At 44.3% G+C, this 17,585-nt stretch overlaps 1 protein-coding gene across 1 annotated transcript in view; it reads right to left on the bottom strand.

The window, feature by feature from the left end:
• Nucleotides 1-11,800, bottom strand: part of LOC101552262 (guanylate cyclase soluble subunit beta-2-like) — a 51,362-nt gene extending 39,562 nt beyond the window's left edge. Inside the window, exons 1-2 of the mRNA XM_055119642.1 lie at nucleotides 11,719-11,800; nucleotides 326-486 (exon numbers count right to left, since the gene is read on the bottom strand). Coding sequence (XP_054975617.1) covers nucleotides 326-486; nucleotides 11,719-11,785 — 228 coding nt within the window. The 5' untranslated portion in view covers nucleotides 11,786-11,800. The remainder of the gene's footprint in view (nucleotides 1-325; nucleotides 487-11,718) is intronic.
• Nucleotides 11,801-17,585: the final 5,785 nt, after the last annotated feature.

Below are 17,585 nucleotides of genomic sequence, written 5' to 3'. Positions count from 1 at the left end.
CTGATTCTTTCCCAACCTTTGTTCCACCCTTATCAAACTTTGAAGTTTCCCCTACTCAGCCGCGATCATGTTGGGCCATTCTCCATCCCAGAGCTGAATGCTCCCACATACTTTCCTTGGATTGTGCCAGTTTGCAAAAGTGGCCAACAGGTATCTAGTTCCCTTTCCTTGATTGACCAAGAGCTCCTCTGCCCTGCTGACACCAGAACGCAGGATTCTGTGAAGGTATTGCAACCGCACCCTCTGCCCGGAGGAAGAGAGACCCCCAGAACAGGTGCCCAGGCCTTTGTTTCCTGTCAGGATGAGGCACTGACTCCGGTCTCACCTGGTAGGAGAGTGCGAGGTAGCTGTGCAGGGCGTCCAGGTTCTCGATGAACTCTGTGAGGTTGCCACCCAGCGTGCGCAGCATCCGGTCATAGCCAGACATCTTGCAGAACTTAAAGAAGTATTCTCCAAAGAGCTTCAGGACGGTTTCCATGGAGACACCTGCAGAACCAAATTATTCACTTGCATCAAAACACCTCGAGGGGGTGGATTCTCCTCTGGGGGTTCACCTTGAGGTGACAGAGACTGTGTTCAGCTCTTCCCTCTGACTGCCCTTTCTCCACCAGTGAAACCTTCCTCAACCTCTCCGTGCAATGGGCGAACATGAGGAGTGGCACTCTCAGCGTGCCCCCGAAACACGAGTGCACCCCCACCCAACCTTATTTTGTGTTCCCCATGGGAGCAGTTTCTCAGCAATTCGGAAGAGGGTGCAGAACAGCCACCTCCTCGTGCTGGTTCCACTTGGTGCCCAGAAGGAGGCTCCCTGGAGACTCCTCTGGCCTCCTCCTCCTGCCACATAGCAACCCGGAAGTACAATGACACTGAAGGGGGTGGAAGAGCAATCTCAGAGACATGACAGAAGTAGGACAGGCATTTCTGACTCACCCCAGGTGTATTCCATTGCTTTCCCCTCCCTCCCATCATCCCTGCATGCTGGTCGCCCTGCAGAGAGCTATTCCCATGGCACATCCATGAAGATTCTGGAAAAAATCCCAGGTCACACTAAATTCTTTCCCTAAATGTTACTGGTATTTTTCCCTTCTAACTCTCCAAGTGTTCTGAGGGCAGTGACCTTAGTTTGATGTGTTTTTCTTTAGTGTGTGTTTGGTTTTGCTTTTGTGTCTTTGCTAGAGACAAAGCAGGTTCATAGTAAATACCTGGGGGTCTGTTTGTGGTGTTTCTGGATTGCCACTCCTACCACATGTCTCACAAGCCATGAGCCCTGGAGGGGCAGCCCATGGTTTGTCAGACTATTTTATAGTTTTAAAGTAATTAATGTCATTCACGCCCAAGACTTGTAAGTCAGGAAGCCTTACCACACCCCTATTTTCACACTTGAGTGCTTTTCAAGCTAACTCATCTTTGTGAATTAACCAAAATCACACAGAGGGACTAAGGCTCCAACTCTGGTGTCAGTGTTTCTGTGCTCGATGTCCCCAAGGTTGGCATAGACCTCTGGGTAGGTCTTAGAACATACACAGGCAGCAAATAATGTGCCCCGGAATGAATAGAACAAAACAGTTTAGGGTCTTCAAGATTAAAGGGCAACACAGGAGAAAGCAGAATAGGAAATAAAGGGTGTCTGCTGATTGGCTGTATGAAATATCCCAGTCTCCTCTCTAGATGTACCCATTGAAGTTTGATGACCTTACTTATTTTTTTTAATATCTCTGTCAACTTAAACAATAACTTAAACGTTGGGAACCAGGGTCAGGATATTGTACTGAATAAATGTCCAGCCTGTGAGTTTATTGATGACTTTCCAGGAGACCCTGAAGCTTGGACAGTCTGTGTGTGTGAGTGTGAGTGTGTGTCTTTGTGTGTGTGTGTGTGTTTGCCTCCTTATGTGTTTGTTAGTCTCATTCTCTGCAACCAACTCCTACTGGACAGAGATCAAATGTGTCAATCCAGTTTGCTTTAGACACAAGACACATGGACACATAGATGCTGGCAGCCTGGCACACCTGTGAGAACATGTTCCTTCTTGCTTGTTAGTAGTGACTAAGGATGCCAAGTAATTGCTGGGAACATTCATGGAACAGTTGGGTTTATGGCAGCCTGTGGATTCAATCCTCACAAGCTTGGGATGACACTTGCAAGATTCTGCAATATTCAATCTGGGTCTGGAATTACAATGAAGAGACTCCCTGGCCCTCTGGAGCCATCCCCGAGCACTGGAACAGAGACAGAGGGATCAGAGGAGCGGCGGATCCTTTCATGCCTCTCCTAGTTCCTACAAGCAGCACATTCCCTCTCGATCATTGTTCATAACTAGACCATAGGAAATTTTGTCTGTGATCTATTCTTGACTGACAAGGGACAGTCCCCACTCAGTTGCTCTGGACTTGACAGAGGTAGTTACATATGACCCGCAGATGCATTGGTCAGGCTGTCTAGTCCACACTAGGGATGGTGGAGTGGAAATGTGTAGAGAGCCTGTGTTAATTACCTCCTCCCAGGTTCCTGCTCTGGGCCCAGCCCTCGCTGCATGGAGGCAGACAGATGGGTCCCAGCAATCCAGAACCACCTGCTGTTGCCCAAGGGAACTTTAATTAATTCCGAGGAAGTCCTCTGCAGTGCTTATGAGTCCTGGAGGAGGACTCCTGGGAAGTGCACGGACAGGTCTGGAATTGCACCTTCCTCTCTCTTCCTCCCACTTGTTTTCCTCTCCCTGTAGCTTGCCTTGCTGTTCAGGCAGGCTGGTGCTTGGAGCAGGTGCTTTTTGTTCCTGGCCGGGAAGAGCACCGGTCCTCACAGTGGCCTCTCTTCTCCCGGGACCTCTCTTTTGGGTTGTCTGCCAGACAAGCAAAGTTTCAGCAATGGGACAGTGGCAGCTTTGTGTCGAAAGTTTGCCTGCTTGACTTTTCATTCTGTAACCCACAAAAATCCATGCAGTGACTTGTTCCAGATCCCGGTGATTTTGTTTCTGGGCACTGGCTCTGTCAATAGGAAAAGACATCTGGTTCCGAGACCGAGTGTTCCTTGAACAAGGATCCGGGTGTGGCAATTTCCACCCATGGGTAGGCTTCTTGGTTGAAAAGGCTCATCTGACAGTGGATTAAAGTTGTCTTTTAAAAGTACAGATTCTATTATTTTGTTATCCAGTTTTATCTCAGGTAACTGAGTATTCATGGACTCTCTTAAGTTACAGAGGGTCACAGATATATGAGAAATAGCGAGAAAATACAAGAAAGAACAGAACAAATTGGGAGGCACATTAAATACTTTTTATAGTGAGGCCAGGGAAATAGCTCAAAGGGTTGGAATGCCTGTGGGACCCCCTAGTTTGGTTTCTAGTACTTCATGGTTTCTCAGGCACCTCTAGGGGTGGCCCTGACCCCTGAGATCACGTGGTTATGTTCCCAATATAGAAATATTTTGGTAGTGCAAAGGAGAGCCATAGCATTCTTACTGCTCTATTTTGTTAATAAGAAATTGAAGGAAGTGAGGGACTATGCATGTATCAGTTTATTTGTGAAAAATTAAATACCAGAAAGAAAAATCAGGCGCTTCTTAAGACTGGTTCCCGTTGGCATTGAACAGAATGAGGTACAAGGGTAGAAAACGGGTAGCAGTGGGGTTGCTGACTTTCCTCAGAGCCTAACTATAAACAGTTCTGGGGTGGGGAGTCATATTAGTGACTCATACCCTCAAAATAAAAACAATCAATAAAGTTAGGGAAAACCCAAAATGGGATACAGGCAGAAACATTAACAAAACAGTATTTCAGCAGACTAGTGTTGAATTGTCCAGAGAGAAAAATTAGCCCAAAAATATTTGGACTTAGTATTTCTACTGCTTTGTCCTCAGGCTAAAGACAAAGAAAACATTAAACAAGCATTTGACTGCTGTTTGCACACTTCCTTTCCACAGCCCTGTGGGTGAGCAACTCTGAAACAACTTTCTCAACATTTGCACATGTAAGCAAATACATTGTGAAGAAAGGGACCCAGCTTTCTCACGGACCCTGTGCAAAAGAAGTCATAAGGATGGAAAGGGAACATGTAGAATGATGCTCGTGTGTAGATTAGAACATCCAGCAGAGCAGGGCCATAAAAGACTCAGCACTTTAGATACATTTATGTGTGTGGCTCAACATCATCATGTACACATGTGGGTTTGTGAATGTGCACGTCTAGAGTTATTTTAGAAAATGTCAAATACAAATCTGGAGCAGGGAAAAGATAAGATGAATCCATGATGTATGTTTTTGGGGGAACTCAGATTCAATGGTCCTGGAGCTACCGTAACCATGGCCATGCCAGGGATGCTGGAGGCCTCCGGGGCTACACCCTTCAATGTGATGCAGGGAATCAAACTGTCACCCAAACTGTATGATGTCTCTCGATGTCAAGAAGTGAAGAAGTAACCATAGAATTACGGGGAGGTGTCAGAGAACACCAGGATCAGTTTGAACGAGTTCTCTCTGGAGAGAATTTGAGCATTAAATAAATCATGAAAGTAATGAATTATAATCTAGTAAATAATATCGAGTACACATTGATATAAGTAAATAAGAGGAGAGGGGGAAATTGTTCCTGGATGTAGGATAACATAGGGTTTGTCCTTTCAGCCTTGCCACAGGGAACTTAGTTTACCTTAAAGTAATGTCCTTTCCGTATGGACACAGGAAGACAGTTGATATTATGCTTTATAACTTGGGAGCAGATTGACTCCAATAATATTTACTCCTGGGCATCTGCTTTCTCAACTCAGGTGTCCTTAGTTCCTAGCACCCCAAAAGCAGGGTCCCGACAAGGAATGGAATGGACCCAGGGCAAGCTGTGTGCCACCCTGGCATCAAAATGGGCCAGGCCAAAGCACCACAATACTCAACTGTGAGTTGAGAGCATGGTCATAAACAAATGCTGTCATGAACCAAAAGTATCAATGAGACTAGGACCCTGCTTGGGTTAGGAAGACTAACCTGGCCTGAGGACTGTGGTCTGGAGTATATAGTGAGATGTCCTCAACAAGAACCAATACTTTAAGTCTTATATATCTCTTATTGTGCTCATACAGAATGACATTGCTAGAAATATTTGAAGCAGATTTACTACAACTATTTAAATGAATTACTATCTGAGGAAGTAAGAAAGCAACACACCCTTGTTTGGGTCCCACCCTTGAGCAGATCTCCTAGTAATCTGGAGTACTCTCTTTAGATGAGATTTTGTTAATCTCCTGGAGGAGTGGTTTTACCCCTCTTTGTTGATTTGTTAATGTTCAACACACCTTCATATCACCAACCTATGTGATTGCTATGTAAACTAAGACGTAGGAGAAAGGAGAGAAGACACAGAAGGCAGGGAGAAGACACAGAAGCAAGAGAGAAGACATAGAAGCAGGAGAGAAGACACAGAGACAGAGAGAGGTTGGAAGAGACCAGAGGAGAGACTACAGAGACAGAGTCAGAGATAGAGAGACCGAAGAGAGCACAGCAGCACATATAGAAGCAGAGCAAAGGAGGAGCTATCCCGATCCAGTCCATACACAGAGGCTCGAGAGCACCAAACATGAAGTGGGGGGGCGGGGAGAGAGAGAGAGAGAAAGACTTCCCGAGAGCCCACGAACAACACACATCACATCATCCCCCTTTCACGTGCATGCCTTTGTACTTTTTACACCCTTTTGATATTAATTTGACTAGTAAATATAAAAATGATATATTTAGCAAATCAGTTATCATAATTATTGACTTAAACTAAAATTAGAGCAGGAGGAATCTGGGAAGCATCAAGAAATTTACATAGTATGAAAATATCTTTACACAAGATACAATTACAAAAGGAAGAATAGTAACAGTGGAATCTTGGACTGGGAGATAAGATATTGGTAGCACAGCGTTCACATGTATGAGGCCCTGAGTTTGATCCCTAATACTATATGGCACCCTGAGCACAACTGGGTGTGACCCACACTGTCACTGTCATCCCATTGCTCATTGATTTGCTCAAGTGGGCACCAGTGATGTCTCCATTGTGAGACTTGCTACTGTTTTGGGCACATACCGGAATACGCCATGGGTAGCTTGCCAGGCTCTGCCATGCGGGAAAGATACTCTTGGTAGCATGTTGGACTCTCTGAGAGGGACAGAGGAATCGAACTCGGGTCGGCCCTATGCAAAGCAAACGCCCTACTGGCTGTGCTATCACTCCAGCCACATGTATATATATATATATATATATATATATATATATATATATATATATATGTATATACTTAAGTAATCAATGTTATCACCAATGAAGGGATTATCTGCCCACAGATAGGAGGAACTAGGAAGGACTTCCTGCCAAAAAAAGCACAATCAGAACGGAATGTTAAGGAAATATTAGATAATTGTGACTTCTACAAAATCTTTGACAAAAATTTCCAAATACCAGTGCTCTACAATAGTCTCAAATATTGTTCTAGACTGTGGAAAAGCAATGGAAGGAAAAAATGAACATTATTAGGTATTTTCTTTTGTTCTAAAAGGCAATACTGGGCCAAATGGGTCAGTTTTCATAATCTATAGATTATAAAATTCACTTCTTCAATGTCCTTTCTGAGTTTCATTACTATGGTTATTATCTAAGAGAATGAGAGGTGATAAAGAAAGATTTTGTCTGCAACATACAAGCAATTCAGTGGGAAAATTATAGATCTAGAGAGTGGTATAGAACTGATATGGTTAACATTAAGGGAATATATACAAGGAGTGTATCTGAAAATTCTTTGTACTATTCTTGCGAACCTTCTGCAAGTTTGAAATTAAGTCAAAGTAAATAACATTTTTCTGATTGTCCTGAAAAGACCTTAGGAAATCTAATATATTCATACCACAAAGACCACATTTATCCATGTTAGCTTAGCTACAGCTGGGCTGCTGTTATATTATGAATTTTGCTAGGTATAAACAGGGCACTATGATTATTTTTAAAATGTCTTTATCTTGTTAGAAGCTCATACTGAAATGTTTACAGGCAAAATTCTGGAAATTTGAGATTTTCTTTAAGACATTCCAACAAAAACAAAACCAGAGAAATGGTGGAGGGACCAGAGAGATGAAACGAGATTGGCAAAGTACTACTAATGATTGAAGCTGGGCAAAGCAGACGTGGACTTCAGGATTCAATTCTTTCTACTCTTCAGTTTGTGTGAAAAGTTCTTTTAAAATATATTCTTATTTTTTATAGAAGGCATCTCTGTCGCCAGAAAATAACCATCCCTCAGTGTCTAGGCTGGCTTCCCAGGTATGGCGCCCTAGAAGCTTTCCAGTTGGAATTACGGACAAGCTCAAATGTTCCCACTTGGCTCTTTTTGTCACCAGGAAATATTTCCTTCCTGCTTCATGACAGCTCCAGAGACTGGGCAAAGAGGAGGGCTCCTAAGAAGAGCCTGCAGACAGAGGAAGGCCACAGAGTCCCAGCTAAGGATTCACGTGGAGCCAGATGCCCACCTCCCATCTCCCAGATACCACTATTCCTCAAGCTTGCCCACCTGTAGCACTCCAGAAAAACACGTGTTGCTTCCCGAGACAGAGAAGTGTATGCTGTGCATTTTAGAAAGGTTTCAGTTGAAAAGAGGTCATTCTTTTATCAAAACTTTAGTGCTTACAGGAATAAAGAGATTCCTGATATCACTTGGGGACTGAGGATGTGGTTCAAGTGAAAGTGCACGTATTTTGCATGTATGAGGTCCTGGATTTGGTCCCCTGAGTTTCTAAGAGTGGCTGCCACAACAATTAATAATAATAATGATAACAATAATAATAGCATTTCTGGATAACCACACAATGATGAGGGAGAAATATTGTATGATTGGGAGGGACTGAGTTTTAGGAATGTAAAAAAGCCATGTTGACTCCAGAGGTTGTAGGAGGCAACACTTGAAATCAGGAGGGTTAGCTTCAGATGAGGCATCCTGCGGGAAGAGAGACCCAGCAGCTGCAGAACCGACTCCAGCACAGAAGGGCCTGTGAAGAAGTAAAGCAGCTCACCTGGAAGATCGGAAACGACCTCCCCTCCCGCCCCTGCTGTCCAGTGAACTTTGGAATTTGGAAGTGAGCTCAACTGGAGCCATGGCAGAGGGGCAGGGGTAGCCTGTGGGGAAGGGGAGAGGGATAAGGACCGGCGGGCCCTGCTGATGGTGCAATCACCTGAGGCCCTTTGCTTACAGCATTCATCTTTAGGGAACCCCTCAGGTATCATTGCTTTGTGGGTTTTTTTTATTATTATAATTAAGGTCAGCGGTCTTCAACAGCTCTCCAACTGCAAGCTGGTACCTGTCCCACACACGGGTCCATGGGCCAGCAGTTCTAACCAACATGGCAGATTGGCAGATGGGTGGATATCTACCTCTCTCCACTCGCATAGGGATTACTGGTGGCTAAAGACCATGCCTTAGGTAATACGGTCACAATCATGTTTCCGTTTATGGTATTGATATGCAAAGTTCCTACTGGTTTTATTGGGGTGGGGGCCACCACACCTGGTAGGGCTTCTGGACTACTCTAAGCAGTGCTTGAGGGATTGTATAGTGTTAAAGACCAAACCTGGGCATTCCTAGTGCAAAGACCGTGCTCCAGCCCTTTGAATCATGTCCCCTGCTCCTCTACTGTCTTACTGATGGGGAATTTCTCCTTGTGACCTTATTAGCAGGTAGGACAGCCAAAGGCTCCCATGGACCCATCTGATTTTGAAGACTTGCTGAAGACCCCTCCCCGCCCAGTCAATCTTTCCTCTCATCTGGCTTCCACACCAGCCTTGGAGTCAGGGTATCACTGTATCACCACCATCCCGTTGATCATCGATTTGCTCGAGCAGGTGCCAGTAACGTCTCCATTCATCCTAGCCCTTAGATTTTATCAGCCACTCTTTACTCATTCTTCCGCATTGGAGGCTCTTTCAGGGTAAGGGGAATGAGACCCATCACTGTTACTGTATTTGGCATGTCGATTACACCATGGAGAGGTTGCCAGGCTCTGCCATGTGGGCAGGATGCTCTTGGCACCTTGCCAGGTTCTCTGGGAGGGAGAACTAAGCTACAAGAGGTCATGTGCTTTTGGAAGCATTGTTCTATAGTCTCTAAATCTTGTCCATTGATGGGATTAAAGGGCTCTGGGGGCAGTTTGTGGGTGTGGCTGCCAAGCTACTGGAAAATGGGTTATCTGGGTGGAGGAGGCCCAGTTCCAATCTGAGCAGGCTTGGAGATCTCAGCCCCAGGTCCCACACACCTGGGTTCCTCTGCTGGTTCCTTCATGTGTGAGGCTCGTTCGAACATGTGGACAGAGAACTTGAGCATGGCTGTGACTGGGTTCCAGAGGTCTTTGGCTGCCTGGGCTCTACTCGGGGTGGGGAGGGAAACAACCCACCCCCTCTGAGGAGCCACAGTGAAGACAACCAGATGTGGAGGCAAGAGACTCTGGAGTCAGGGTACTGGGGCATTTTCTACTGCTTGTGTGGTCTGGGTTACTTGTCTCATCTCAAAGGATTGTGATAAAAAACCAAATAGTGTTATGTCCAATTTCAGAACTTTACCAGTTTTAGGTGATTTATTTCGAGAGAGAGAGGCAGAACCGGCTTGTTGGCGTTTGCTGATTGCTAACTGTTGAAAGGCATTTTGTAACTGGTTTCCTAGCAAGCCAGGTCCAGACCTACCCAGCTGTGCCAAATAGCTGTTGTGTGTTGTTTTGAATTTTGTCACTTCAGATCACTAATAACCCACTTACACACTAAGTAGGCACTTATTCATATGCAGAGCAATTCCTTATGCAATGCTCAACCTGCCATCTGGTCCCATCCTGAATTATGCTAATTGGAAAGCATAGAGCTATGCAGTGGCACAGTGGCTGGAAAAGTCCCAACAATTGCGTCAAGGTAGGGAAGCTGTTCTGCACTCAGTGGAAGGCAAAGCACCAATGGGTGGTAACCCAGCATGCTTTTGTCTTGGTTGAAGGGAGGAGTTTGTCTGAACCAACCAATATATTTCGTTGAACAGTAACTGCCCCTTCCCACAGGAGCTTGGGGCAGGACCCAGCACTCACACCAGGAACTGGGCGACACTTCTCTGTAGAGAGAGGCAGAGCGTCTATGTGCTTCATGCTTTCTGACTCTACCTGACTCCATGCATTTACTCAAATTTGAACCCCAGCTTTATATTTGAAAAGTGCTCTCATCGTACTTATAAGCCCTATTGCATCCCAGCCAATAAGTGTAAAGATAAACAACAAGGGGACATGCCTGTGGTTTTTTAAGCTAAACTGGCAGAAATCATAGCGACACACTTCAGCTTTGGTATATTGGTCGTGTGGGTGGACACATGCTCTGGTCTCTGCACTTCAGTGGGTGTGGAGCTGTGAATGCCTTAAGGCAGGTGTGTAAGGATACCCTCTTTGAAGGTACTGCTGCTGTACCATGGGCTTCCCCATTACAGGGACAGAGATGGCCTGGGCATGAAATGGCACAGAACAGCTCTTTCTGGAAAGTGACTCTTATCGTGCTTCCATATTGTCTCTTAGAACACCAGAGACGAGTCCTGGAAGGCCAAGAGCAAGGGGCCAACCTAGTGGGTTCTACAAAGAGCTCTCCTTCTAGCTCACACTGAGTCCACACAGGGCAGGGACCGAGAGCCAAGAAAGCGATCAAGAGAGAGACAGAGACAAAGACAGAGAGACAAAAGCTAAAATGTAAAAGCTCAAGATAAGAGTCCTACTCCAAGGGCATAACTTAATCCTAAATATCTCCCAGAGGCCCTATTTCTAAATATAATCACATGAAAAGTTCAGGTTTCAACATATGGGTCTGGAAGAGCACATAATTTAGTGCATAACAGTTTCTAAATAAAGAGATTTAAAAAAGTGTTTCTTAATGATCCATTCTCAGGCTGGGGACGTGACTCCTTTGCAGAGCACCCGCCTTGCATGTGGGAGGCCCTGTTTCTCTCCCAGCATTGCACAGTCCCTTGAGCACTGTCAGGAGTGACCTCCAGCATTACCCCTGTGGGGGTCCCAGGCACCACTGTAGTATAGGCCCAAGAATATTTATAAAATATTTGAAAAGATTCTCTAAGAGCATGAGATGGAAAAACTTTTTCTGTAAAGGGATGATAGTACTTTTTGTTTGGTAAATTATTCCATTCTGCCATCATAGCATAAAAAACCTACAGATAATATAGAAACAGACAGGCATAGCTGTGTTCAAATAAAACTTTATTAACAAAAATAGGCAGGGGGCTAGATTTGTTCAGGGACTCTATGCAGTTTGCCAACCATTGCTCAGAGAGCTGAGAAAATTCTTTGATTCCACTGTCATTACTTTGAAGGGCTGGTAGCCAGTGATAGAGAACACAGCTATACTTCCACCTCCATGAGCATTCACCATCCGGTTCACTGTGTATTTACAGTATGCCATGCATACAGTAATGGATTTTATATTCGAGTTCTGATTGGATTCTTTTCTTCTCACAACCCCTTAAGGTAGATATTGTTCCTTTAGGGAAAGGAGACCAATTCTCAATGTAACTGTCACAGGCTCAAGGTCATACAGTTGGCATAATAGTGTGTGTTTACTAGGCCAGTGATCACAGAGACTTTTCAGAACATAGCTGTTGTGTACAATGAGAATTGACTGGACTTTGCCATGGCAGCCTGACAACACTCAAACTAATGTAAGATCCTTGCCTACTCACCCAGAACTTTGCAGGCCTCTTGGATGAGATTAATGGTGATAGTGTCATCATACACAGTGTAAGTCATGAAGGCATCTTGCACTTCTGTAGATGACCTAAAAGATAAGGCAAAGGGAAATTAAAACCCAGCAACTGGAGGTTTACTCCAGGACTATCTCCATTTACCCAGCAACAGTTTGTAGAGTAAGAATACTTGTAAACAATAGGGGCTGAAGCGATAGCACAGCGGGTAGGGCATTTGCCTTGCACATGGCTGACCCGGGTTCAATTCCCAGCATCCCATACAGTCCCCTGAGCACCTCCAGGAGTAATTCCTGAGCGGAGAGCCAGGAGTAACCCCTGTGCATTGCCAGGTATGACACAAAAGGAAAAAAAAACCTCGTAAACATGGAAAATTGGAGTCAGTGAAGTGCTTGGGTGTCAACTCTTCCAAAACTCCTTTTCTAGGGTGCAAGAGCTCTCCCCCCAAGTATGATTATATGTTATCCCAAAATTACGTCAAGTTTATTGGTCTAACTGCCCAGATTGGGCCTTATGAGAGGGTACATTATGATAATGTTTCATCAACCTCCCAGCAACACGTTGGTACATATTGAGAGCCAAATTCATGGTCTTGAACTTGGTGCTCAGTTTTCATGGAGTCTGGTTCTCTGAGCAGATGGAGAAGCTCCCTGCTTCACAATGAGGTTGGCTATGTTGTAGGAACTATTAATAAAATCTAGTCTTGGTATAGCTAATCCCAATCTGGAGACCATTGCTGGAGATCAGAAGGCTTCTTGGCTTCATTCTTTGTGAACCACTGAAGTGCAGTTAGCAATTCAGTCATTTCACCCAATTCCTTATCTGGGTGAAGGGAGCTTAACTGAAGTTGAAGGATGGAGAGGCCAAGAAGAGCCTTCATTCTGGACAGAGGAATAGGCTCTGCCTCAGCAGAAAGTAGGTTTAAAGAACAAAGAAAAGAGCATTTATCCCAGAACAGATATGCACATCTTGGAGTTGGGAGCGTGTGAAATTTCTTCATCATTCAACTTCCTATCCTGTGTAATCTGACTGTTGCTCCTTCAGTTTCTTCCCAAATGCTTCTGGGACAAGCAGCTTACTCTCCGCAAGGCAGCACATGCCAGTTTCAGACCCAATCAGTAAAACCTTCTATTTATTGAACTTCCTTTTAGTCCAACTGTTGATCATCTTATATATACATATATCGCCAGGATTCCCACTCAGAAAGACAAGGCTCTGGGCTTGTGCTCCAAAGTCAATGATTTGCCTTCATCGTGCTGCCCTAGTGTCACTCTTGGCCCTCACTCTGTCCTTCAGCAAAATTCAGCGGGGCTGGTCCCTCCTCTTGATTCCAAGCCTTCTAAGATTTAAAACAATAACTCATTCCAAAACCTTTATCTCTTTATCTGTTTTTAAAAAGCACAGATCTATATTAGTGGACTTCATTGCTCTCGTGGAGATGAAGGTAATACCCGCACCTCTTATTTATTTATTTATTTATTAATATTTATTTTTAATTAAATCACCATGAGACACACACAAAGATGCTCATGATTGGGTTTCAATCATACAATGTTCCAACACCCATCCCTTCACCAGTGTACATTTCCCATCACCAATGTGCCCAGTTTCCCTCCTTCCATCCCTAACCCCAGTCTGCCTCTACTGAAGGCACTTTTCTTCTCTCTCTTTCCCTTTTCTCTCTCTCTCCTTCTCTCTCTCTCTCCTTTTACACCTGAGTTTCTTACAGGAGGGGCTAGGGTCCTCAATATGTGAAAGTGTGAGGAAGTGAGAGCCAGCATGTGGAGGCCATGCAGCACTGTGGCAATGACAAGCATAACATGGAAATTGGGTGTGACCAGGACTGGGAATCTGAAGACTGATTCCAGACCCATTCCTGATACAAATGAATTCTGATGAGCAAAATTTTTTCCCACTTTAGGCCTTGATTTCCTTATCTGTATTTAAGGGAAGTGTTGATGGCATGAATATATCTTAAACAATTTTAAAAATTCATGTTCATTCTATGTTCCACATATTTCCTGGGGATTCTCAGACAGCCCTAGAGCCCTGCCCTGCAGTTGAACATCCCTGCTCTAGAACTTTCTGAGATTCTCTGCTGGTGAGAGTGACTGTACCATGGTCTCCTCCCAGGCAGCAGCTCAGAGAAGCTGGTTGTAGAGGCCCAGGCAGACGTGGGATGCTGCAAAGAGCTGAAGCGGCTTCAGAGCTTCATTATTTCTCCATCCTCTGCCCCTCTGCCCACAACCCCGGGGGAGGGCCTGCAGTTCCAGGAAATGCGATGGGCAAGACCTCCATTTAAACTTGACACTGCATCATTATTTGTTCTGAAGACCCATGGGGATGATGTCATCGCCCAGCCCTTTGGAAATGTAACCAACTCTGGGAGTGTTCCCCGGGATGACGGGGGCCACTCATTCACCCCTGTCTTAGTCTGGCAGCCTCTTCTCTCCCGGGGGGTTTGGGAGCAGCTGACCTGATAAACAGTGTAATGCATATCTTTGGTTTTTGTATATGTTGCATGTTTCTAGGGTGTCAGACATATCCAGACTGTTAGAGTTTCCCAGGGACTGTAAACTAGTTGATTGATCCCACCATTTTGCACACAACCTTTCTCAGAGTCAGAGCCCATGGTACATGTCACCATTCCAACTACATTTGTGGAAGAGTATGTTCACCAAGAGGGAGAAAAAGGAACAAGAAGACGGATTTCTTTCTAGTGAGATGGCAAAGGCACTAATAAGAAGTGAAAGAGATTAAAAAAAAATGGCCGTCAAAAAGCATTTGGATATGAGCAGAAGTTGGAAAAGCAAGCAAGTGTGGGAAGTGCTGTGTGATTGAGATGTGTCGAGCTCACACAAAAGAAAGTGGCTCTGCTGAAACATGAAGAACACTACCCAGATACTTGGCCATATGTGCACATATTCTAGAGTGCTGATAAGTCAATATATTATGGGAGTCATCAGTCTTGAAATGTATGTATGTTCCTCTTGAGTTACTTCTAACTAGCATTCGTGAGTCTATCCCAAACATCTGATCCAAATACCAGGGCCAGGCTACCTATTCCAAAATATCCTGAGAAACAAAATAAATAGATTCTTGGGCATGGGAGCTGCTATTTTTAGCCACTACTCGCAGATGATTCTCCAGGTTTGGAAACAACTGCTCAGGAACACTTTCTAGGATTCTATACGGTGATCACAGATTACAAATCATAGAACTTACTTTGAGCTAAATCATAAGACACTACAAAGAACTGATGTCATAGTTTTGACGGGTATGGATTGGATGATAGAGCCCACAGGATGAGAAGAGGGAATTTTGTAAAAAGTTGCAAGGACATGAAAAAAAGATGGGTTTGAAGGCTGCAGAAGTTCCTTCTGGCCGATGGGGAGTCATCGACTCCGTGTAACCTCTGCTGTACCTGGTGCATGTCACATGTGACTCACAATGTGGCTGTGAAAGTTTCAGAGCTTATCCTTAGCATCTGGGTTATAGAGGCGGCTCCAATGCCTCTCTAGACAGTTCTCCAACAGCTCCTCTCTCCCCCAGACATTGCTGATCAAGTCCACACTTCCTTGGTGAACATACACCTCCCCAGGACCTGTAGTTCCTTCTCACTTCCAGTGACCTCCCCTCGCCACTGTTTCAACTACTCCTTGCCCTGCCCCGTAAGAGGAGGAAGACTGAGGTGGAGGGGGTACCTGTCCATCCCCCTTGCCACAGGTTCCCTCTCCTCCCAAGGAAGGAAAGGATTCCCTCTTATTTGAGTAACTTTATTTCTCCCCTCCCAATTTAGTTTGATGAGTAACTATTTTTTCCTTCCCAATTTTGTCCCACATATAACCTTGATTTGACCCAGCTGCTTCGTAGACTATATAGCCTCAAATAGGAGAATAAAACCTCTTGATTTTCAATTTTAATACCTGGTATTTCAGTTGTAACATACCAGGAAACTGGCAGACACTTCTAAGAGAAATTAAGAAATGTGAAACTTCACATGATGGAGAATTACACTGCTTTGAGTTAGGAGAGTGGTTGGGATAAATGCTGGCTCTGCCACACTCAGGTTGCCTGTCTGGAATCAAGCTCCCTGTGCCTCCTTTGTTATCTCAACAGAGCTAATCATCAGGGAGATGCAAATCAAAACAACAATGAGATATCATCTCACACCTCAGAGACTGGCACACATTCAGAAGAACAAGAACAACCAGTGCTGGTGCCGATGTGATGTGGGGAGAAAGGGACTCTCTTTCATTGTTGGTGGGAATGCTGACTGGTCCCGCCATTTTGGAAAACAAAATGGGCATTCCTTGAAAAAACGAGAAACTGAGCTTCCATGTGACCCAGCAATATCACTTCTGGAAATATATCCTGAGGGTGCAAAAAAGCACAGTAGAAATGACATCTGCACCTGTATGTTTATTGCAGCACTGTTCACAATATTCAGAATCTGGAAAAAACCTGAGTGTCCGAGAGCAGACAACTGGTTAAAGAAATTTTGGTACACCTACACAATGGAATACTATGCAGCTGTTAGGAAAGATGAAGTCATGAAATTTGCTTATAAGTGGATGGTTATGGAAAGTATCATGCTAAGTGAAATGAGTCAAAAAGAGAGGGACAGACATAGAATTACTGCACTCATTTGTGAAATATAAAATATCATAATATGAGACTAACACCCAAGGACAGTAGAGACAGGACCAAGAAGATTGCTCCACACATTGGAAGCCTGCCTGATGAGCTGGGATAGAGAAGGGATCAGTAAGTCAATAATGGTTGTAGGGATCACTCAGGATCAGAGATGTGTGCTAAAATTAGATAAAGGACCAAACATGATGCCTCTCATTATCTTATTGCAAACCACAATTCCCATAAATAGAGAGAAGTAAGAGGGAAACTGCCATAGAGACAGGGGAAGGGGTGGGATGGGAAGGCGGAGGGATATTGGGGACATTGGTGGTAGAAAATGTACTCTGGGGTGGGTGTTCGATCATTGTGTGACTGAAATTCAAACATGAAAGTTTTGTAAGTGCAGCTCACGGTGATTCATTAAATAGCAACAACAACAAAAACAACAACAAAAGCTAGCACTGGAGCAACTCTGTGTTTCCATAGAGATTTTGATGCATAACCCTCTCTGCCCTGACATTCCATACTGCCAGTCAACAGCAATGAGATTGACTGAGAAAAACTTTGATTTCTAAACCAACAGTTCTGGGAGGTCCCATTGAACCTGCGGTGTTCATTAGGTCATTTTAGAAATCCTTGAGGTCAAAGCCATTTTCAGAATCCAACAAAGTTATTTTTTGCTTTCTTGACTGCATGGCATTTGAACTAACAGTGCCAAAGCACAATAGTGGAGGTAAAATAGTTGGTCTCTTTGCATAAATCAAGGCAACAGCACTAGTTGTATTGTTTTCAGAATCACATACTCCAAGAAAAAATAAATACATACCAGGACATAAGAAATAATACAGCTTGCCTGGCACTTGGCCAGCTCAGGTTTGTTCCTGGCACCACAGTCTCCCAAGCCCCACCAGCAGTGATCCTTGAGAGCAGAGCCAGGAACAAGCCCTGAAGACCTCTGGGTGTGTTCCCAAAACAAAACAAACAAAAAAACCAACAAAAATTCCAATTTCATTCAAGTATACACATTTTGGATATTCTCGGTGGTGAACTGAGATGTGCACAAACCCTCAGTTAAAAGCGCCACACCATTATTTGGGGTGGGGGGGAAATGTCTTAGCTATTTTTTCATGCAACATCATTTCTAAGGGAAAAAGCCACTGAGTGATAATAAGAGTTATTCATATTTGGATATTTGGCAGACATTTTCTTAA

Source organism: Sorex araneus, chromosome 1, assembly GCF_027595985.1.
Source record: "Sorex araneus isolate mSorAra2 chromosome 1, mSorAra2.pri, whole genome shotgun sequence".
Lineage (NCBI taxonomy): Eukaryota > Metazoa > Chordata > Mammalia > Eulipotyphla > Soricidae > Sorex > Sorex araneus.
Note: the sequence above shows the minus strand (reverse complement) of the source record. Positions and strands in the feature narration are given on the sequence as shown.